Source organism: Medicago sativa, chromosome 7, assembly GCF_051527215.1.
Source record: "Medicago sativa cultivar Bolivia chromosome 7, Bolivia_mono, whole genome shotgun sequence".
In the NCBI taxonomy this organism is placed as follows: Eukaryota; Viridiplantae; Streptophyta; class Magnoliopsida; order Fabales; family Fabaceae; genus Medicago; species Medicago sativa.
This window is the reverse complement of record NC_140755.1, coordinates 94,393,838-94,417,776: the sequence shown is the minus strand read 5'-3', so window position 1 is coordinate 94,417,776 and position 23,939 is coordinate 94,393,838. Positions and strand designations below refer to the sequence as shown.

At 32.2% G+C, this 23,939-nt stretch overlaps 3 protein-coding genes across 3 annotated transcripts; 2 read left to right on the top strand and 1 right to left on the bottom strand.

Annotated features, from left to right (window-relative positions):
• The first annotated feature begins 1,455 nt into the window (after window positions 1–1,455).
• On the top strand, window positions 1,456–5,552 carry LOC146910534 (Translin family protein). The gene is made up of 7 exons (XM_085724642.1): window positions 1,456–1,880; window positions 2,318–2,414; window positions 2,501–2,616; window positions 3,852–3,896; window positions 4,584–4,609; window positions 4,810–4,945; window positions 5,216–5,552. The coding sequence occupies exons 1-7, from the start codon at window positions 1,529–1,531 to the stop codon at window positions 5,326–5,328; spliced, it is 885 nt and encodes a 294-aa protein (XP_085580768.1). The 5' UTR covers window positions 1,456–1,528; the 3' UTR covers window positions 5,329–5,552.
• An 8,757-nt stretch (window positions 5,553–14,309) lies between these two features.
• On the top strand, window positions 14,310–14,927 carry LOC146910533 (protein SMALL AUXIN UP-REGULATED RNA 12-like). The gene has a single exon (XM_085724618.1). The coding sequence runs from the start codon at window positions 14,523–14,525 to the stop codon at window positions 14,874–14,876; it is 354 nt and encodes a 117-aa protein (XP_085580744.1). The 5' UTR covers window positions 14,310–14,522; the 3' UTR covers window positions 14,877–14,927.
• Window positions 14,928–21,514: 6,587 nt separating this feature from the next.
• On the bottom strand, window positions 21,515–23,572 carry LOC146910532 (uncharacterized). Its single transcript, XM_085724044.1, has one exon. The coding sequence runs from the start codon at window positions 23,530–23,532 to the stop codon at window positions 22,051–22,053; it is 1,482 nt and encodes a 493-aa protein (XP_085580170.1). The 5' UTR covers window positions 23,533–23,572; the 3' UTR covers window positions 21,515–22,050.
• Window positions 23,573–23,939: the final 367 nt, after the last annotated feature.

Here is a 23,939-nt window from a genome sequence, read left to right as displayed (position 1 = left end):
CAAAGGAAGGTTACATTAAGGGACGGAGGGAGTAAATACAAAGTAAAACAACATTAGGTAGAATTCATGACCACCATCTCCATTAAAAACTGTAGTTGATTACGGGTCATATCATTCACAGTAGTTGGAGAATGTTAGTTGATAATAAGGGGTTATGGTTTCAGACGTTGAAGGGTGTAGAAGGGGCCGAATGGAGGAAGGTAGAAGGGTTGGGTCATCTTGGTGGAAGGAGATGGTTAGGATTCGTAACGAGGTGGACTTAGATGTAGGGAGTTGGTTTGATGATAATTTAAGGCGAACTGTTGAAAACGGGGTAGATTCTTTTTTCTGGACGGTCCCATGGTTGGGGGAGACTCCTTTGAGTGTTAGGTTTTCGAGGTTGTCTGAGTTATCGAAGAATCGGTGTGAGACGGTTGCAGGTATGTTTTCTTTGGGTTGGGGAGTGGGAAGCGAGGCTTGGAAGTGACGTTGAAGGTTGTGGGCGTGGGAGAAGGAGTTGTTAGAGGAGTGTGGGGGTCAACTTCACGATGTTACTTTGCAGGTAAATGTTGGTGATAAGTGGGAGTGGCTAGAGGATTTTAGGGGTTTCCTTCGCGATGTTACTTTACAGGTAAATGTTGGTGATAAGTGGGTGTGACATTTAGACTCATATCACCCACATATACAAGTTACATTTAGACTCATATATAAGGGGCCTTATACAAAAGCTAATCTCTTTAGAAGGGGCCTTATTCCTCAAGACTCAGCTTTAGAAGGGGTTTCATACAAAATTAACCCCTTGCTAAAATCTTTAAAAATTAAGAAGTGGACATTCCTCAACTGTTGGACAAAATTAAGATACTATCTTTTTGGTGATTGAAGACAAAATATTTTTATTTTAGTTTCGGCTACGATAATTGATGGTTTTGTCCATTTTCTTGTCTTAAAATTGGTTAAGAATTTTTGTATGTTTGGTTCGTTAAGAGGGTGTTTTTAACCTTATTTTATGTATTGTTTTAAACTTGATTGTTCCTTGTGTTAGAAAGAACGAGTTTTCATTAATATTATCTTATTTTAGTTTGTTAAAAAAATACAATCAAAAAGTTTCGAGATTAATTTTAGAGAAATATATTTGACACGGAATCGTATTTTATTCGCACATTATCTAGTACTCCCTCCGTTTCAAAATGAGTGTCGCTTTAGCCAAAAAAATTTGTTTCAAAATGAGTGTCGCTTTTAGTTTCCAATGCAATAATAACTTTTTCTTTTCAATTGTACCCTCCAAATAATACTCTGTACACTACTTCCAAAGTATTACTTTTAAAACTAATCAATAGTTAATAAGGATAATTTGGTAAAATAACTATTCTCTTTCTCTTAATCATTGCATTTCTTAATATGTGTGTAAACAACTAAAACGACACTCATTTTGAAACGGAGGGAGAAATATCTTTTTGAAAAGTAACCTAATAAAACTGTGTACATGTAAGTAAACACATTAATGAAATTCTATGCTACACCGAGGTAGAAGAGAAGAAAATAAAGAAAAATGCAATATATGAAACCAGCACTTCGTAACGGGCGCTACACATTAATTTCTCGCTCTTTATCAAAATCAAACACCTTAAACCCTAACCCCTTCATCTTCTTCCTCACTTCACCATTTCTCACACTCCAACCGTTTCGCTCTCAATCTCCCATTTCCTGCTTTTCTTCCTCAATGGCGTTCTCTTCAGCTCCTGATCCATCTCTCGAGAAGCAATTCGGCGAGTTCAGAACTCATCTCGAACAATCTGGAACCTTACGCGACCGAATTCGAACCGTTGTTTCCGAAATTGAATCCACCACTAGGCTTATGTATGCTAGTATTCTTCTTGTTCATCACTCTCGTCCTACTCCAGGTAACCAATTCCCTCTCATTCTTCTTCTTTAAACCCTAATTTAAGCAATTACATTTCTTTGCTTAGTGTAGATAATCAATTCCATTCATGTTCAATGTATTGCTTATTGATTCAAGGGGAAAAATACTTAAAATGAGAAGCTAATTCATTTTACAGAAATATCTTTTTGAAAAAAATATGTGATTTTATTAGTTTAGTTAAATTTCTAACAATGAATATCTAAGTTACTGAATATCAAAATTACTCTTTTAATTTATAAAAAATGAGTTCGAAATAGCTTCAAGTATTTTTTAATTAAATTTTCGTAAAACTCATTTTTAGGAATATAAAGTAAAAATCACATCTTTTTTAATCTATAACAAACGGGCCATAAGTATATGTTTTCGTGTTTGTTTTCTCATTATTCGATGTTAATGTGATTTTTGACATTTGGATAGAGCTTTTAGAGAAGGCCAAGTCTCAGATTGATGTGCTAAAAGAGAAGTACAAGCAACTTGCTGATATTCTTGGAGGATATCCTGGTCAATACTATAGGTGATTAAAGTTTCCGATGAACTTCTGTGTATTCTGTCTTTTCTTTTTGTGGTCTGTAACCTACAGTTTGGTTCTACATAATGTAGGTATCACGGTGATTGGAAGAGTGAGACACAAACTGTTGTTTCTATGCTAGCTTTTGCGCACTGGCTTGAAACGGGAAAACTTCTCAAACACAAAGAAGCCGAGGAAATGCTTGGGTGTACGTCTTGATAACTCTTAATAGTTAATACTGAATACTCTCCTGTGTTACTTATTCACATGTAGAATGTTGTTTTATAAATTTATATTATTTGGGTGGGTACCTTGTATGTGTGCGTATGTCAATGTTGTTACTAATTACTAATATTAATTGAATCCATTATGAAGTCCTATGATTCTAAGCCGTAGGGGACTGTGGACTCAATCTGATAATCTGCTAAAATAAGTTTATGCATTTCATTATGACAAAGGTTCATCGTTTAGACAACGTGTTGAAGCACCTAAAATGTACAAACTGTAATATAAAACCTTCCTACAAGGGAAAATAGAAAACAAAAGAACTTCATGCAGGAAGAAAATATTAGCTGTACAGATTTCACATGGTTGTTATGAAGAAAACTGTATGCATGGATTGGTTTTAGTTTATAACTTGTACATTAATCAACATTTTTCTTTAAGCATCAAGAATGTCTTGCAGAATCTGCTAATAATTTCAAATTGCAACTGCTCTAACATTTGGGGATTTATATCTTCCTAATGTGATGTGCGGGTTGCCCTTTATTTCAGTCTGGAGTAGTAAGATCAAGGGAGTAGCTTCTTATGTCAATTAATTAGGTTCTTGTAAGCTTAAAAATATTAACCATTAATTTTTTGCATCAGTGGTTATCAACTAAATAATTTATTGTGAAGAATGCTTATTACATGATAGAAGATTCAAATGCAATAATTGATTTGAGATTATGTCAACTGATATAATTATGAATTCATTGTTTATATTTAAGAGTTTGACCACATTTATAGTTGTATTAGCATGCAATGCCGGTGCTTAAACATCTAACCGGGAGAACTATGTTTTAGAACTTCATTAGCATGAAGTATTGTTGTTTAAACATCTAACTGGGAGAACTGTGTTTTGGAACTTCTCTTGGACAATTAAATCTTCCAACCTTTTTGGACATTTCTATCCATTCTAAAAAGAAGGGGGATTGGGGACAATAGACTGTTGTGCTTATCATTTCAATAAACTTTGAAGTTAATGGTTTATGTTGGTTTATTTGTTTATCTTCTATATCCTCAGAACCCATTCATGTCCGTAGTGATTATGAATAAATTGCATCTAAATTTGAACTCTTTTCTTTTCTTTTTGTTGGCCATAATGTTAACGTTTACTTCATGCCTGTTCCTAGCATTATGAGATTTGTAAGTTCTTTATGTATATTGTTAACTATTTTGCAGTGAATGGTCCAGAGTTCAATCTAGATGTTGAAGACTACCTAGTTGGTGAGTATTCTAAGTATGTATTTGCATTAATTGTTTTTTTGTTTGAATGGAATGCATTGGTTATTTGCTGCTGAGTAATAAACATTACTTGAGAAATTGAGATGAATACAATCCTCTTTTTGCACTTTATTTTTTTTAGGCTAGCTTTTTTGAGTGAATGAGTGAATAAGGACCAATTTAAATATGATTATCATAAAAAATATGGGTGTAGCAGTTAGAGTCCGCAGGTCTTTCAGGGTAAATGAGCAAGACAATCAAACGATATGGCTGGCATATTTAGAGTGTTTGTTGTTCAGAAATCTTGATTGTTAATCTCTTTTTACTGACTGACATCTTCACCATTTGATTTAGAACAATAGCTGTAGCTTTTGTCTGGCTGATTGCATAGTCAATTAAGATTTCCCAGTAAGAGTCTGAGTTGAATATGATTATCATCTAGAAAGGAGTGTAACAGATAGAGTCTGAATCTCTTTCAGGGTAAAGGACCAAGATAATCAAATGATATGGTTGACATATTTATTTAGAGAGTATGTTCGGAATTCTTGATTTTTAACTTTTTATCATGAACATCACCATTTGATTTAGGCGTCTAGCTCTAGCTTTTTTTAATCAAGGATGATTGCATAGTCAATTCAAATTTTACAGGCTTGCAACGGATTCTGATATTTATTGATTTTTGTTATGCAGGTGTTTGTTTTATGTCCAATGAATTGGTAAGCACTCTTTTTCTCTTAGCTTTTAAACATCAACCTGTAAAAAAAAGTAGGAGATATTTAACGCAATGTTTATAACTATTTTGGCAAGAGAAATATTGACTAGAGAGACAGGCATGCATGGACACAACAAATTATAAAACCATGTTATCTTTAAGGAAAAGACATCATAAGAGTTACGCCTATTTTGTAATTTGCAGCCAAGGTATGTGGTTAATCAAGTAACAGCTGGGGACTATGATTGTCCAAGGAATGTTTTAAAGTTTTTAACAGAACTTCATGCCGCATTCCGAATGCTCAATCTACGAAATGATTTGCTGCGGAGGAAGTTTGATGGTACGTTACTGCTTGTACCTTGTCCAACATTTTTTCTCCTTGTTGTCCCTGTGTTACTATCATTGTGAAAGATATATACCATTTCTTAAGAGAGATTGGTCTATTAACTGTGACAATAACATCATATACTTGCTTTCTAGAAAAACATATGTAGCAACTGAGCATTCCTCGTGTCTTCCTAGTAATCTAGTAAATCTTTGTTGTATGCACTGCTATCTGTTTGGTTGGCATCTTTCCACTATTTGGATAACATCTTTTCACTGTTGGCAGGCATGAAGTATGACCTAAGAAAAGTCGAAGAAGTTTACTACGATGTTAAGATTAGGGGTTTGACACCCAATGGTGAGTCAGTTGCAGATCAAGGAATCAAAGGGCAGTCTTAGAGTATGTCAGACTAGTTAGACTTGGCTTTTTGTTGGCTCAGATATAAGCTTATGTATAAGCCTATATATCTACAGTTATTTCTAATTGTTGATGAAAGGAAGTAAAGGCTTATCACTGTCGTATACTATTCTGTCAATATCCTTTTTCAAAGCCTTTGTGAGAACTTAGAACTCTGTATTTCCCTTTCTTTAGATGTAAAATATAGTACATTGAAGTTTATTAATGCTTGCGTTTTTTTTTTTTTTTTTAATTTAAGTACATGCTAGTAAGTTTTTTTTTGGGATAAAATTATCTTAATAAAGTTGCCATTTCATTGTTATTATAAAATACAATGGTGAATTAAAAAAATAACTGAAGAGTTTTTGCCAAAAAAAAAAGGTTTGAGAGATTGTAAAAGATACTGAGTATATAAAGGAGGTAATTATTCGATTGCTAACCAAAACGCACCATAAAGTCAAAACTCGAAACCAAACTAATATTTTATCCAAGATTAAATCCAACTACAAGTATGATAACTGATAAGATTCACATTTGATAACATTTTCCAAATCAAATTATTTGATTGATATAAGGCTTTATTGTGTGTCCTAGGGTTTTATTGCGAGGACATTTATTTGTAAGATGAGCATGAGTACATTTGTCATCCATTAAGATAATTTTTGTGTGTTGGGTTCTCTCATGCCAACAGATTTATAGAAAAGTAGTATAACTCTTTTTTTTTTTTTTTTTTTTTGAGGGATAACTCTTGTTTTTTGTCCAACGCAGGTATGAGCACCACAAACCAGGAAAATTTACCTTGTACCCATACATCTGTAAAAACAGTTGTCTTGACGCGTTTTTGAGGAATTGAAATGAAATAATTTAGTGTTTGTTGAATACGTCATATACACAGACAGATTTATAAACATTTATACACAAACTATTTCTTCAACAGAACATGGATTAACATTGTATTTAGCTGTTTCTGTATACTAGTATATTGTAAGCTGTTCTGTAAATCACCTTCATAGAAATAATCTAATTTTTTTAAACATACCAGTTAATTTGAAAATATTAACGTTTCCAATGGTAATGAAACTGTAGAGTATAGGTTTGGTCTTTCATTTTTGGTCAAAGGACGGTTTTGGTCTAAACTCACTAAGTAAAGAATACATGATTGTCACTCACATATTATCTCTTTCACGAATACACTATTTATCATGGAAATATGGATTTAGGAACAAGCTGGTAACTGTTTTTAAGAAAATAATAGTTGATTTTGATCAATGCGAATATTTGAATGATGGTACTCAATTAGGAAGCATTTCCTTTCTTTGTGCCGAGCAAACTATTACTTACAATTAATAACACTCTACACTAAGCTGTGATGCACGGACACTTCTTGGATTAGGCGTGTCCCAGTGTCGGATATGTGTCGTGTCCGACACCGACACATATAATTACACTAAATTATACGATTTTATTAAATTATGGTGTCGACATGTCAGTATCTGTGTCGTGTCTGGTGTCCTTGTCCGTATCCGCAGTTCATAAACATAACCTAGGTCGTGGAAATTATGATAAGAATAGGAAATATAATTAAGCTTAGTAACTTGCTAAAACGACTAAAGAGACCTATTATTTAGAGTAGCCATACTAACCAATATATCACTTTTCCGCTTCCAACATGGATTCTCTGCTCGACCATGAATGTTCCTGTTTCTATAACAACATAATTAAGGGTTTGTAGCATAAACATTTATTATGTAAGTGCTTATTTAAAAACCATTTCTGTAACAAAAGATGAAATAAGTTAAACCACCTTCATAAACTATTGCGAAGAGTTTATAGGAATACAATGACAAGAACTTATGGACATGTCATAATCTATTTTTACACTCACTCTTAAACACCCTCATAATATTCTATATCAACATATAAATTAAAATAAGTGAATCCAAACAGATATATTCCACAAAATCTTAAGCCCTTGACTTCTCCAAACAAGAGGTCACCACTATAGCTTCTACGTTTTCTAATTTAGAAAGGCCGACTTACACTATATTTTCATTTTTTGGCATACTTTTGTTTTCTACTAAATTATAATCTGAGCTAATGCATGGATGTCAATTAAATTTAATGATTGTGGGGTTGTCAAGGGAAGGTGGATTTTCATACAATTTCACTATGATTTTATTTATCAAAATTCACGCAATGACAATAAAGACAATTTTTTCAAAGATTAAAGACAAATCTTGTTTAACGATAAGCATCGAATAAGATAATGGTATAATACTACTACCTTTTGCAAGTGGAATTATTCGTATAAATTCAATTTTCCCTCCTTAAGTTAAATTAGATCGTGGAAATCTTTTGACACCTCATTTTATTTTTATGAAAGAAAAACTTTCTGATTCTAGAGACATTTTTCTATTATTGGGTAGGTAATTTGGGTTAAGACCGATGATGTGAAAATTGGACTCGAAATCCATGCTAGACATGAAGGTGAATTTTAAAGTTGACGTATTATCAAGAGTTTACGGATTATTGAATGAATATATGAGTTTGTGTGCTTTCATCTTATATGCTCTCTTTTTTTAGTGAAATCAAACCTCATTTAACAAGGTATTAGGGCCGGGTTAATGATGTTAATGTGAAAATTGAGTTCGACTTAGTTAGACATGAATGTGAGTATTGAAGTTGTATTGGATTCTCACATTGTCAATGTTCATAGACAATCATATCATTATACGTATGCATGTGTTTAGATACTATTGTCTTATATGAACTAGCTTTTAAGAATGAGATTAAAGTTCATTTAACATCCCTGTCTTCATTTTACTTTAGGTCTTGATTTGATCTTTTTATAACATTAACATAATTAAACGCAACTTACGATCACTTTTTTATTCATTCACATTTTAGGTGCTTGTACGGTGAGGAACCATGTACTTTTTTATATGTGCTGCACAGTAAGGATGGAAAATGACCACCAAGGAAAATTTTATGACTAAGTTGCTAATTTGTAATGCATGCTTACCTCTGCAATTTTGTTTATGCATGTTTGCCTCTCCATTGAATGGTTGGACCTGGATCCTCTTTAATAAATCTGTCTTTGAGACTTTGACTCCATTTATTTCTATCTTGATTTTTTCTTTATTTTATCATTGTTCTCTCTTTTCACTCTTATTTTCTTTAATCTAAAGTTATAGTGGAGGATCCAACTAATTCCTAATCATTTTCTCACTGTGTCCCTAACTCTAAATATAAGTTCTTTTATAAATTTTAAGATATATTTTATTACTCTTTTTTAAATACATCTCTTATTAAAAGTCAATATTGAATGTATTTATATACATAAAATGAAATTTAGTGATAATTTTAAAAAAATTATACATTTTGATTGTACTCTTAACTTTTCTTAAGACATGTGTGACACAATTATAAATTTGGATCCTCACAAAATTTCTCTGCATCTCACTGCAGCATTTCATTTCTATCTCTCTCTTTATCATTTTCCCTCACCTAATCACCTAACACTTTCAGTCGTCTTCTCTCTCATTTCACTCTATCTTTTTATTTGAGAGGGATACGTGTTAGAGACAGCCCAAGTCTCTCTTTTACGTGGAAAAAGGATCCTCTCCTCCATAGGCAAGAGAGAGAGAGAAAATTAAGAGAGACAGAGAGAGAGGAGAGAGAAATATTAGAGAGAGAGAGTGGGAGATTGAGACAACATATGGTGATGATCAACCTAAGGGTACGACTATTAAAACTCGGTTTAAATCCACCAACAAAAAATTATATTTTTGTTAGATTTTATTAATAAAAATATCATTTATTATTATTAGAATCCTTTATAATTATTAATATTATTAAAATATCACATACAAAAGAATCATATACTAAAATTTGTTTTAGGTCAACTTCACTTAATATTAAAAGTTATTGCGTCAGCCCTGACCAAATAAAAAAATTATATTTGCATAACCATTTTTTAAACAACTTTTACGACAACTTTTTTTTTTTCTTTTGGGGCATAAACAATAGAAAGAAAAAGAGAGAGTAAAAACACAATATAAATATGAGAGAGAAAATTGTCATAAAATAAGAACGAAAATATTAATAGTAAAATTATGAATCAATCTTAAGAGCTTGAGTCAGGTATACATACCAATCAATCTTCTTAGACATTACTATAGTATTTTTAGATCTTGCGTCAAACTGCTTAATCACCAGTGCACTGCTCAACAAAAAACATTAAGAGCTTGAGAATGAACAAACTATATCCAATATTACATGAAAAAAATAGTTAAGGAAGCATGATTGATATGTTGGTCTTTTATCTTTAATTACCACTAATCTTCTTTATTTTGAGTCAAGTATAGATATCAATCAATCTTCTTAAACTTCACCAAAAAAAAAAATCAATCTTCTTAAACATTACCAGTATATGGTTTTGGATTAGTGTAGAATTTATTTAGCCCAAACATTCTCGTTTCAGTCACCAAGCTGTCTAAAACCAAGGTTTCCACAGACAACCGACAGTTAACTAAATTTTGAATCTCAAACACTATTCTGACCAATCCAAATTCCCTCAGAAGAATTCAAAGGGCATTGCTTCCTCAAAGGAAGCATGGAGAAGAATTAATAGAGGGATGTGTGTGGGTCACTCTGGAAATGATAATGGGGCCTCAAACACTAGCTCATGTGAACGCTGAAAACCACGTGAAAGGGAAACAAAGCAAGTCAAATCAAATAATTTCAATAGAGAATGCATAAATGGATTATAGGGTTTGTTAAGAATAAATGAATTATGAATTATATGTTGTACAGTACTCCCTCCGTCCCAATTTATCTGAGCCCTTGGCTCATTTCACACTGATTAAGAAAAATGTATAAATAAAGGGGAAAGTAGAATATATTGTATTGGGAATGATAAAAGTAGTATTATTTAGTGTTATATTGTATTGGGAATGATAAAAGTTGTATTGAAAATTGAAATGGCTCAGTTATTTTGGGACACTTTTTTTTAGAAAATGGGTCAGATGTTCCGGGACGGAGGGAGTAATGTTTAAATGAGATGACACGGGCTTCTTTTAAATTAATTATCCGGTCTTAGATTCAAGTTTGAGTTAGACAAATTAACAAAATAAATAAATTTGAGTCAAACATAAAACTCTTAGAACTTATGGTCTATTTTAACTCTATATTATTGATTAATTTATGAAATTGTGCACAGTACGATACTTAGATTATATAAACCATGGGGTATTGCGTCCCGTCCCATGAGCATAACTCAATTGACTGAAGCATTGAATTATATATGTAAGAATCAGAGTTTGAACTCCGGATTCCCCGTTCATTCGCCTTGAAAGGGTGAAATTCTACTCATTAGACTATTTGACCAAACTCTAAGAGCATCCACAACGGAGACACCCATTTTTGGGTACTTAAATGAGTCTCACGTGTACACATCACTCATTTATAATTTTTAATAATAATACCTAACAAACATTTAATCTCTCCAATCCAACATTCTTAAATAAGACTAATCAACTATCAATAATTTTATATCATTACATATCAATTTTTTAATATTAAAAGAGGGTGATCTCACTTAAAAATGTGAGTCTTAAGTGAGACTTGGGTTCTATAGGATCCAAAAAAAGAAAATCTCCCCAATAGAATACCTAATATAGATATCGAGTCTTAAATATTTAAGACCTCTTCATTTCATATGCTCTAAATTCCCCGTTTTATTCAACTTTAAATGGTGGAATTATACTGGACTATTCGACAAAAAAAAATCATGGGATACCGCAAGTACATATGAATGTCTTGATTCTAGCCATATCCTAGCTAGATTTGCTGCAGTCAAAAAATGGTTTCACATACACAAAAGGTCAAAGTTTCAGGGAAAAGAACTGTCACTTCCATTCTCCTCTGCAAACGGTGCAACCATAGATGTATATTTTTTCCTTTCATCCCATATATGCAAAGAACGTAGGTATAGCCCATTTCCTGAATGCATGCATGAGAGCAAACCAGAGACTGTAAGCTGAAACTCATCAAAATAACCATTTACAGGATATGCACACAGCTAGCAACTAGAATATATATTAATATTTTGTGTACGGATTGCATAGGATGCCATATTGCCAAACAAAATGGTAGGCTTAATTTGAGTGCATGCACACATACAGCATTAACTAGTGAGTAATATTTGTAACTTTTACATGTATCATAAATGGATTTGGATCTTTTTTGTTTCTTCAATCACCATTAGAATTCAATCAACTCAGTTTTCGTCATCATTAACCGAGAGAAATATTGCAAAAAAAAAAAAAAAAAAAAACACTTCATTATGTTTTTTTATCGTGCAAATGTTCCATTTTGGTTTTAATCTTGTTTTGTTTCAATCCTATAAAAAATATACAATTTCTTTTGTTTTTGGTCATTTTTGTTTTATTTTAATCCCTCAAAATTTGTTTATGTTGAAAAATTAGCTCATGTAGTGTATAATATTCAATTTAATTCTCATGCAGTTTATATTAGAGGAACTAAAATTATATGTTTGACATATTTCGTGGATATATCAACTAGCTTGAGTTAAAGGATATCAACTAGCTAAACTTTTATGAAATATTTATGAAATATATTTTATATGTTTATAGTGTAAATGTAGAATTATCGTCAAATGAACCACAAAGAATGATCATTTTGCATCATATCACTGCAGTGTACGTAAGATTTAATATTATTTTTATAATATCACTGTAGTGTAAGATTTAATTCTTTTTATATAATATGTAGTATTTGTGTATAATATAGATAGATTAATAGCAATTAGGGAAAAAATTGACTTGGAAATTTTTTTATTTGATTTTAATTTTGAATGAATGTAGCTCTCTTTATGCGTAAAGTGCATTTTCTAAAAACGTACGTAATGCATTTTAGTCTTTATCAGTAGGTTTTCTTTAGTTGAATAAATGTATTTATTGGCAAATAAACTACAGAGAAGAATCATTGACATGATTACACGTACGTGTAACATTTAATTTATAAAAATACAGGTCGTATTTGTTAGTAGAATAGATAGATTTTCCAAAATCATGGTTAGTTTTTTAAAACCATTATATCTAAGTTATATTTATCAAAAATCATATAAAAATAATAGTAAATTATTTAGAAATACTTTAAAAAATATAATTAATTAATACTCCTTCAAAAAAAAATATAGTTAATACATCTAGTAATTAGAAGATTAATTAATGTATCTTTTGAAGGAAGAAGATTGATATATATTTAGGAACAATTATTTTTATTTAAATTAGACTTATATTTACAGGCAAACATGTTGCTTGTTCAGCATTTTTATTACTGGTGCTTGTTCACCATTAAAATCCATTGAACTTACTTTTATATTTTTATCTTCTGTAACAAGGAAAAAAACACTTTTAAAAAAATTCTTTTTTTTTTTTGGTACAAAAATTCTGAAAGAGTGCTATATTGATCAAAGAAGGTAAACATATCAATCGAACATGTACAGCTTCTTAAGCTACTTGTAAATATAACTCTAATACCTAGAAACAGTAAACATTAAATTGTGGCTGTAACAAAAAAAAAACATTAAATTGTGTCTTAAAAGAATTGGTCGACAAATTAAATATAAAATTAGTTTTAAGAACAAATCTTTTTTTTTAGTGGAAAGAACAAAAAAAATCAAAATTAGAATATAAATTTAACATGAAAATCTATATAAATAAAAAAGTGGGTTGACCTTAAAGTTGTACTTCACCCACGAAACTTGTCATATTCTTATATTTTCCACCCAAAGTAGTGGGGTCTAAACTTTAAGAACTTCGAAAGGTCGTTGATCAAGCAAGCACCACCCTTCAATAATCACAAAGACAAAACCCTTTACATCTCAGGGAAGGATGTTAATTTACAATTACTACATTCAATCAACTATCAACTAGAGTTATATGTGATTATTTTTAGTAAATAACCGTCATAATCTAATTTGGATATATATGGAAAAAATATGAGTACTTGCTTTTACGGCAGATAATTTTGACGTCTCTGTCCAATAAAAACTTTTTCATGATTAGGCATGGTAATTGGATAAGATGAGGATGGTTTTTGTCTTCTTTGTCCAATAACTTTTTCATATTTCTAATAATTATATATTTGATTATATTTTTTAATAAAATAACATAATTAAGATGCATATTATATATTTCTTCAAAAAAAAGATGCATATTATATAAGTAAAGAATTCAGTAGAAAGTAATTTTTATCTAATTGATATAAATAAATTGTCAATTAAATTAGTTTTAATTTTTTTTCATCTATATATATTTCTTCAAAAAAAAGATGCATATTATATAAGTAAAGAATTCAGTAGAAAGTAATTTTTATCTAATTGATATAAATAAATTGTCAATTAAATTAGTTTTAATTTTTTTTCATCTAAATTGTAAGAGTTTCTCTTCCCTTACAAATTAGAGAGTTAAGGAAAAAAAAGGTATAAATTATATATGTGTGTGCATTTACGTAAAAAAAATTATTATTTTGACACCGCTATATGTTTTTTTTAATAAACCACTATATGCTTATAACTACATTTTTTTTTCACTTACAGGAAAAAACTACATCTTTTTTTTATTCAGTTTTTATAACTACATTTTAAAAAAGATTTTAATAACATACATAAAAGTTATTTTACACATCTAATATCAATATTTTTCTATTTTTAAGATATCGTATAACTACATCTTAAAAATAATAGAATGTTGACATTAGATGTGTTAAATTGCTTTATGTATGCCATTAAACTCTTTTAATTTGATATAAAATGTTAAAATTATGATATTAAAACTAAAATTCTCAATGATAGCAAGACAACAATACTTTCACTTTATGTAAAACATAGAAAAAGACATGCATTATTCGTACAGTTATGTATCAAGGTTCAATGCTCTGAAAAGAGTAAATAGACACTTAAAATAATAATATACATTGGATATTGATATATCTTGCAATATTAATTTTTTATTCCCAAAAGCAAAAGAACCATGTCAACATTGAATGTTCCAAAATTGGTACAAACCCGTACCTCAATTATATAAACCTTTTACATTTTTCAAAGTACTCCATGTACTTGCTTTCTTCTCTCTCAAAGTACAAAACATAGCCAAGCCAAGAAAAAACTATGAAGTGCAGGTTTCTAAGAGGGTGTGTTAACAAGTTGAAGAAAATGAGATTGACAAGACCTTGTGATTATTGGTGTGGATTGTTGTCTTGTGTGTTTGAAATGGATTCTATTCCAAATGATGTTCCAAAGGGTCACTTGGTTGTGTATGTAGGTGAGAATTATAAGAGATTTGTCATCAAGATTGGAATACTCCATCATCCACTTTTTAAGGCCTTGTTGGAACAAGCTCGAGAAGAATATGATTTCATTGCAGATTCTAAACTTTGTATTCCATGTAATGAACATCTTTTCCTTAGTGTTCTTAGTTTTGCTAACTCCACACATAATGAAAAGGTGTTTGTTTGTGTCTGACATGAGAAATTTATCATCCTTTAATTTTACTTGAGTCATTATTTCATATATTATATAGCTTTTAAGTTCTAAGTCTAACATCTATGCTGATATATATATATATATATATATATATATATATATATATATATATATATATATATATATATATATATAGTTGATTGAGGTGTTAATTAAGTGTCATGTATGTAGAGTGCCAATATGAATCAATTAATTCAGGAACATGAGGCTCATGTTCTGTTTTATTTGTTCTAAATAAGGAAAGAGTTTTGTTTTTTATTGGCATTTTAACATAGAGAAATGAGATTTTGAAACACAAATGACGTCAAATCTCGACAACAAAATTAACACGTTGTTTTGTTCCTATGAGTATAGTTTGGTTGACAGAGACATTGCATAATATATGTAGGGGTTGGGGTTTGAATCCCGGTTGCTCTACTTATTCACCATATAAAGATAAGTTTCTAGCCATTAGACTACTTAAAAAAAATAGTTAACACGTTTAAATATATGGTTGATTATGTTCTTGTAATTATGTCTGGTTGCCGTTCAATGGCTTCCATTGGTTGTTTTATGGTGGTTAATAGCCAGATTTAGTTTATCGGTTGTTTGGTCTTAGGTGTAAGACATCTCAACTGTTCAAACTGTTTTTTGATTGGTTTCGTAGTCATTTGGTTGGATTTTGGTGTGGGGAGAGTAACACATGTGTTGTTATAAGGGTTTTCATATACATGTAGGTATGCTTTGGTGGAGGTGTTTGGATATATTGGGCATGTGTGTCGTTTCGACCATAGGGTGTTTTGTGAGTGTAATTTTGAGGAGCATTTTTCTTGTTGTATGATGTTACCGAGGTTTTTGGTCGATTTTTGCTTGGGAGAGCTAATGGTGTTGTTTGGGGTTTTATTACCGACTGTTTTCCAAAGGTTGTTGGTTGTTGTGCTGGTTTTTTATTACTGTTTGGGGGTTGTGTGCGAGCAGCGGAATGTACTGGTGGGAGTTGTTTTTGTGGCAGCTTGTGATGATGTTTGAGGGATTTGGTACAACTTTTGTTTATGTTGTTATGCGGAGGTTTGTCTTTGATTTTAGTGTTAGCTTTGTTTTTTGTGTTTCCTTTTATTAATTTCGGAGATAGCCATTTGTTAGGAGGTGTTTCCTGTAATTTTTTAGGTTTTGTCTTTGATGCATGGGTGTATGGGTTTGCAATTGAGTGCTCCCCATCTATCCTTTGTATGTTGTTACATTATGACTCCTAGCCCATCACTCCTTGTGTTGGTCATGACTCATTGTGATTTAATAAATTCCATTTTGACTTCTTAAAAAAAGAAAACCAAAGTACTATGGCTCATTAACCATTTCCTTAACACAATTAATCACAATTTAAATGGTTAATGTGGTTCAAATATGTATATTGAGACACCTGAAAAATGTGGTTAATTGTGTTTGATTGAATGGTTAATATGCTAAATTATTGTCAAATGTGTAATCTTAACGTATATGCTTGATTTGCAATGTGAAAATTTAATTTTGAGCAAATTGATTTTATAAAATTGACTCTTAACTAAAATGAGTTGAAGATAAAGTGGTTTATATTTTAATACATTTATGTAAAGTAATTTGAACAAATAAATGTCAGAGTTAAAATTAATTCTAGAATCATAAGCTACAATTTCTTGTTTCAAGTTTTTTTTAATGGAATTTTTATGTTCAAGTGGATTCAATTCTGGAGGCAAAATCAATTATACTTTCAAGAAACAGAACATATAAAAATTAATGGGTTATTTAAGTTTTTCGTCCCTATAAATATATCAAATTTTGATTTTAGTCTCAAAAAAATTAATGAGATGTTTTCATCCTGACAAAAAAATTTATTTTATTTTTGGTCCCTAATGAATATAATATTGACATGTTTGTGACATTTTTTAAACATAATATGAATATATAAAGGTTAAACATAATAAACATACATAATATGGATACAATTCGAACATAAAATAGTTATAATTTTGACATTCACATGAACATAAAGTGGCCACTGAGGACCAAAAACAACATAAAATGTTTTGTGACGATGAAAACATTTAGTTTAATTTTTTAGGGACTAAAATCAAAATTCGCTATATTTATAAAGACAAAAAACTTATTTAACCCAAAATTAATTATATAGAATCAATTTTGACTCCTCCAAAAATGGAACCAAACATAATGTACCTTATTTATTATTTCGGTTGATTGTGTTTTTGTACCTCTGTACTATTTGATATGTTCAAGTCAACTAAATTTTTTCAAAAAAGTCAACTAAATTTTTTAGATGGCTTTTTTAATTTTGTCACCAAAGTCATCAAATGAGCAATTATCACTTCTATGAAAATGGTTTGATTTTAATCAAACTAGTTGGCTTAAAGGAGAATAATGGAAGACCATTTGAAATCTTGATTAGAAATCCCAAAAATATGTGTAGTGAAATATAATGGAGTCCAGGGCCTAACAAACGGTGATTATATGAGTTTCTTTGAATCATTGGATTTGGTCTTTGCACCTTCTTATAAAAGAGCATTTACTCTTGTGAAGAACAGAAGACAAATGCATCAAACATGTTTCCAGCAGCAGAAGATGTTGGTACAATCAGGGCCGGCCCTAGGGCATAGGCCGCGAGTGCGACGGCCTACGGCCCTTGTCGGTAGGGGCCCAATTTTTTTAAGGTGGGGGTGTATATAAAAAATTGGATTTTGGGGGGTATATATAGCAAAATTCTCTGAAAAGGCCCAAACTTTGACATGTTATAAGAATGGGCTGAAATCTGTTAATGTTTTTGGCCCTTTTAGTCAGATTTGCTATATATATCCCATGCAGCACAAACATTTCTATATAGACCCTCCTATAAAAAAATTTGGTTGTTCTTAATAATATCCTCGAAAATTTATTATGGAAGAAATTGGTGATATTTTTTTGGGCCCTTTGTTCATAATAATGTGTTTCACTAATATTAAAAATATCGACGATATTTATTATCCAAGAAATTGGGTTAATTTTCATAACAAAGCAAATTCTATTTTTGTTGAAAATGGGGTGCTAAAATTTCAGTCTACTTCGCATGTGCTATTTTTCTCTACTACGATATTTTATTTTGTTTGGTGTATATAGAGTATTTAATTTATTTTCAGATGTTGTCTAAAAAACATTTATTTGGTAGTGAAAAGAGAAATAAAAAAAACGAAATGAAGAGCTAAAAAAACACAACAATGAGCTAAAAAAAATTATGATGTATTATGGAAGGTCCCTTTTTTCATATTATGCCTAAGGCCAGTAAAACTCTAGGAACGGCCCTGGGTACAATGATAACATTCTCAGAAACCAATATAGGTTGATTTTATTGACATATACCAAATTAATGTATCTCTCTCTAACACAAGTAGAACATAACAAAAGTAAAAACTCATTCAGCAATTACATTATTTCACCCTTCAAACACTTGCTGGACACCTAAACTATGTTTTGTACCATTTCCTTCGGTCTTATGAAAGTTTTTTCTTTATTTATTAAGCATATTATAATAATCGCTTTCTCCAAGTAGGCCCATGAATATTAAGATCTTATTTATATAGTTGTACTTCTCCACCAAAAATTTTGGTGAGTAAACCACCAATTTGGTCTCCGTCTTTGTAAGTCACTCTTAAATTAGCCTATGACTCTATTAATATTTTAAAATAGTATCCGTCTTTGTCAAAAGTTTCTCAATTAGATTTATGTCTCTATGTTTTTGTCACGACGAGGGACTTAATCGATAAGCTTTTGACAAAGACGTAGACTATTTTAAAATATTAATAGAATCGGAGACTAATTTGATAATGACTTACAAAAACATGGACAATTTAATGATTTACTCGAATTTTGGTCTTTGAATGATATGGGTCAGTGCTTGCTAGAAAATTAGAAAGAATTCTGCTCTTTACCCAAACAGTTTTGCTCATTTCCAAAGTAAATGTCACAAATGCCCCTGTGTAAGTTAACATGCGCTGCGTGAGTTAAGTCACGCTACGTGACTTAACTCACGCTAGTTATAATTCTGCAAAAAATCCCAACGTGAGTTAACTCACGTTGGTTTTCATACACACACTACATGAACATCCACCCACCATATATTTTGCAAACCTCCAAATCTGACCATATATTTTTAAAACCGAATCCACCGACTTGAGAAAGCCAATTGGTTGATGAAGTGATGAGGAATTCATGATGGATGGTCCTTTGTAGAAAGTCAACACAAAAGCACCTGCTATTGAGATTATGCTCCCCATTACCGAATCCACCGACTTGAGAAAGCCAATTGGTTGATGAAGTGATGAGAGCAAACCACGCAGACTAATAACTTTTCCATTCTTAATTACAATTATAAGAGCAAACCAAATAAGTGGACAACAGACTAATAAGAGCAAACAAAATATTGTGGATTGCATAAAAGCAAACCAGCGTGAGTTAACTCACGCTGGGAGTCAGTGTGTTTTTTTTTTTGCTTGACTTAAGTCACGTGATATTTTGTACTAGCATGAGTTAAGTTGCGCTACGTAACTTAAGTTACGTACCATTTGTACTTGCGCAAGTTAAGTTGCGTAGGGTCATATGTGTAATTTACTTTGGGAGTGAGCAAAATTGTTTGGGTAAAGAGCAGGACTCAATTAGAAATGCATGTTCACCTATTCAATTGGTTCACTACCTTCCAGCGCATTTTTTTTTATAAGCAACCTACCATAAAAGCTATCATCCATTTGGAGGTGTGTCAGCCTATTTATGGTCTCTGATAAAGTTTTTACTCATTTAGCAGATATTAGGAAACTTTCTCACTCAATGAAAAAAATGATGATGTGCAACCGATTATGCAGAATTTGTGGAGCATATAAACGGTGGAGGATAGTGGAAGGAGGAGGGGCAAATGGAGAAAAGACCAAGAGATGATGTTAGTGATATGGCACCAACATGGAGGTACAGCTCAGCTGGGTGAATCCATGACACTTAATGTGCCAAATCGATATGACAAAGATTAAAGGAATTAACCAAGATATAATTAGGAAGTTTTTTTTTTAATTGCGTGGCTTTCAATTCAAAGACTAATGTGACAACACATTACACTTCTCAGGATTGAAAATAGTGTTTATTCACATATCAAGTGAAAGCGTGGAAAGCTTACATTGATCTTACAAATATTTCCTAGATGGTTATAATTCATTATACTATGAACAAGATGACACAAATGTAAAATGCGATTCACACCATATTTAAGCAAAAAAGGAACAATACTGGTCAAGCATGGATAAGTGCTTTTGGGAAACTACCACCCAGCATAAATATCTTCCTCCATTTCTGCAAGTACAGGCTTGCCATACTGCTAATAATAAATGAATACATTTGGCATTGATTTTTATTCAGTTTGTTAACAGTCAACCTCATACAATTCAGTAGTGCTATTTCGAAGGAAACCAAAATTGTTTGACTACTATGCATGTTTCTTTTGCCACCTAATATCCATTTTGGATTTAATATATTGTCAATTGCTCTTCCTCACAATGTTTTTTTGTCGGTCATTCCTGAAGCTACCTGGTTCACAAATGAATGCAGTTTGCATTTATTTTTAGTGTAGAATCGTATCAAATATAATCCAAATCGATATCAGTGGCATTTTATGAGCATTAAGAGAAGAATGGGAACCCTTCAAATAATTTTAGTTTTACAGGATATATCCCATATCTCTCTACATGCTGCCTTGGGGAAACCACCCCTCAAAAGACAGTTTTAAATCATCAAACTATACCTTCCATTTCATTTATTTCAAGGCCAATAACTGTTTAATAATAGTATACTACATTTATCCCTTCAAGAAGAAACATTTCACATACAACCAGTAGGAAGACTATAGTATTCATTAAACTGAAATCAAGATTCATTTGCACACTGTTTATATCCCTCTGATCTTCTTCAGTTGAACCCTTTGCATGTACACAAACATCTATACATGAAAACCGACAATCCAGAACCCTTTTCGTGTAAGCAAACATCTATACATAAAAACCGACAATCCCCAAAGCTATGAGTTAAAGGAAAAATGTTGAAAACAAAAAAACCCATTGATGTTATAACAAAATATAAGCATGTCAGCCACCAAACAGAGAGCATCCAAGTTTTGACTCTGATTACTAAACATTCGTCTTATAGAATAGAACTAAACCAGTGTTGTCGATGGCGGATGGTGAAAGGCCAAAAGTACACCATATAAACACGCCATTGTGACCTATGGGCACCGCCATTGCAGGCATCCCTCCACCAATTGCATGTGGGGACTGTCAAAAATCCACCACACTATTCCACCTTGGCCGCCATTTAACAACAATGAAATAAACACAAATCTTTTCAACAATGAATTTCAACACTTGGAATGCTCTACCTAGAATATATATCCCTAATTTTGTTATCAACTTGAACGTTTACCATCAGTCAAATTCTGTCAAAGTAACTACATGATGCAAAACTTATTTTATGAAAATCCCTGCAAGATGATTCTATACATACAGCAAACAAAGAAGCCTTTCGGCAAAAGATGTTGGTAATCATGCAAAACAGACATATGTTAATTTAGCCTGAATGAACACTTTCTAAAAAGAGAAACAACTCACAACAATTTTGCAAGTTCTTGCAGATTCAAGTGCATTTCCTTGTTCTTGTAGATGATGTCCATTTATGCCACTAGTTGTACACTTGTACATACAAAATATAATACAGCACCGACAAACAAAAATGCTATAGGGTTACTTTTATCATCACAACATAAAACTCCATGTTGCATGGAGAAAAATCATCAACATTCTTCTTCATTTCTCAAACCTTGTAATTTGGGACTACAGACTATCATCACCATTCACCAACACATTGTGTGCGCTATTTAAATGATGCAGCGAATAATTTACATATGAAGCATCCTCATTTAGAATATACACAAGAACTATTTTAGCCTTGAGGCGAACTACATTCAACACATCTAATGGCATGACAAAACTACAGAATGGTGGTGATGGCCAACAGCGACTGCAAAAGTAGGTGACATAAACCTGTAAAACATTGCAGCTGATTGTGCATTCCCAATCAAAAACCTGCACAATAAAATCGTCGATCCAACCACAGCAAATTATCATCTGTGCCCATCGATTAAGCCCTCAATTTCCCTCTGCCCAAACCTCCTACCCTGTTGATTGGCATCCCTACTCTTAGCCACAAAATAAAACACAAGCCAAGCAACCATGAAGTAAACCTCCATGGTAGACTGAAACATCTTGGCAAAAACTCTCCCGCAAATTCGAGCCAAAAACCACCTCATTAACGATCCACAAAGCACAGCTTCCAAGCATTTAATCAGAAAAGCCTGATAAAACATGGAAGACAACAAATAACACCCTTCCTTCACAATCTCCTTACTACCTCTCCTAAAATCCTCCAAAGCAACCCAGAAATCCACAGAGAATATAAACGTCACAAATGTATCCATAAGAAACCATGTAACCAAAAACCCAGAAATCTCCTTCTCAAAACCAGTAACCCAGGGCGACATAACCGAAAATGGCATCAATTTCAACCGAACAAATAGCTTAAAGAACGAAAATTGATCCTCAATTTCAGCAAAATACCATATTCCCACAAGCTGTGTCACTGCATCCCTAACAGCCCACCTTATCAAAACAACCGCAGAAATCCTCTTCAAACCTAATTGAAAACCATCCCAAACCACACCAGTAGTTGAACTAAACCTTCCTACAAGATCATTAACAACTGAAACAACAACAACACCTAATACACACGAATATGTAACAAGAAAAACCATAATTACCCATCCATAAGCCACAGATAATGAACCCAAAAGAACAAAGAACAACGTCGTATCGCGACGACTTATCTCAATTCCATTCACAAATATTTGAAAATCAACACTTTTTACTTTCTCTTCTTTTCCATTCCCCAAATCACTCTTCTCCTTCTTCTTTTCCTCTCCCTCTTCTTCTTCTTCTTCTTCTTTCTTTTTCTTTTTATCTTTCTCATCATCAATATCTTTATCATCATTCTCGTTTTTTTCTACCTCAATTTCAGAATCTTCCGCCTTCAACGTGATACCAGAACGAACAATCTGAAAAACCCTAATTCCATTATCAGCAACAAGATCGGAGAATCCCGAATCCAAAGAAAATGGACCAAAATCAACAACGCTACCATTAACCGGGGCTTTGGAATTCGATCCAAAAAGAGTCCGTCCATCATCATCATCACCGGAGAAGAAATCATCATCTAGGGTTCCGACACGAGTGAGATGAAGAAAAGGACGACGACGGCGAAGAGCAGCTGGAGAAGGATGAAACTGAGAAGAACGTTGACGGTGTTGATAATTAGCAGCGTTAACAGCGTTACCGGCAAGGTCAAGACGGGAAAGAAGAGATTTAACGGCGGGATCGCCGTCGACGAAGGAAATGAAACGTGAGGTACCGTTTTCAACGACGGTGCGAAAAGAGAAGATTAAGAGAGAGAGGAAGAGAAATGTGAAGAGATTTGAGGTGAATGATGAGGTTGCTTGTTTGAGAAGTTGTGCAGTGGAACGCACGTTGTGTAACCGTAGTTGGTCGCTCATCGCAGATTATGATTAATTTTCCGATTGGCTTTTTTTGGATAATCGCGTTTGGGAAGGTGGGTGTGGATATCACCGGGATGGTGGTGGGTTTGTTCACGCGCTTGAATTGGGTCGTGAATTGAACGCGTGTGTGTGAAAATGAATTGAGATTGATTATTGATTTGGGTTTGGAGTTGGGTGTAGGTGAAGGTTAGCTTTGTGGAGGCTTGGAATTGGAGATGAAATGGAGAAGCCTTTACTATATGGAAATTATTTTATATTACTAACATTTTTTCCCATAATATAAATTAGCTTTTTTTTTTAAGAATAATAGTATAAATTAGCTTGTATCCCATGAAAAAAATAAAACTAGCTTGTATAAATTATATAAACAGTTGTTAATTGTTAACAAAAACTAAAATAAATGG

Bases quoted from the DNA above. Each gene is read 5' to 3' on its own strand.
- LOC146910534 (XM_085724642.1), top strand. From the start codon at position 1,529: ATGCAATATATGAAACCAGCACTTCGTAACGGGCGCTACACATTAATT. The intron at 2,617-3,851 runs GTACGTCTTGAT...ACTATTTTGCAG, and splicing joins AGCCGAGGAAATGCTTGGGT to TGAATGGTCCAGAGTTCAAT. The intron at 3,897-4,583 runs GTGAGTATTCTA...TTTGTTATGCAG, and splicing joins TGTTGAAGACTACCTAGTTG to GTGTTTGTTTTATGTCCAAT.
- LOC146910533 (XM_085724618.1), top strand. From the start codon at position 14,523: ATGAAGTGCAGGTTTCTAAGAGGGTGTGTTAACAAGTTGAAGAAAATG.
- LOC146910532 (XM_085724044.1), bottom strand. From the start codon at position 23,532: ATGAGCGACCAACTACGGTTACACAACGTGCGTTCCACTGCACAACTT.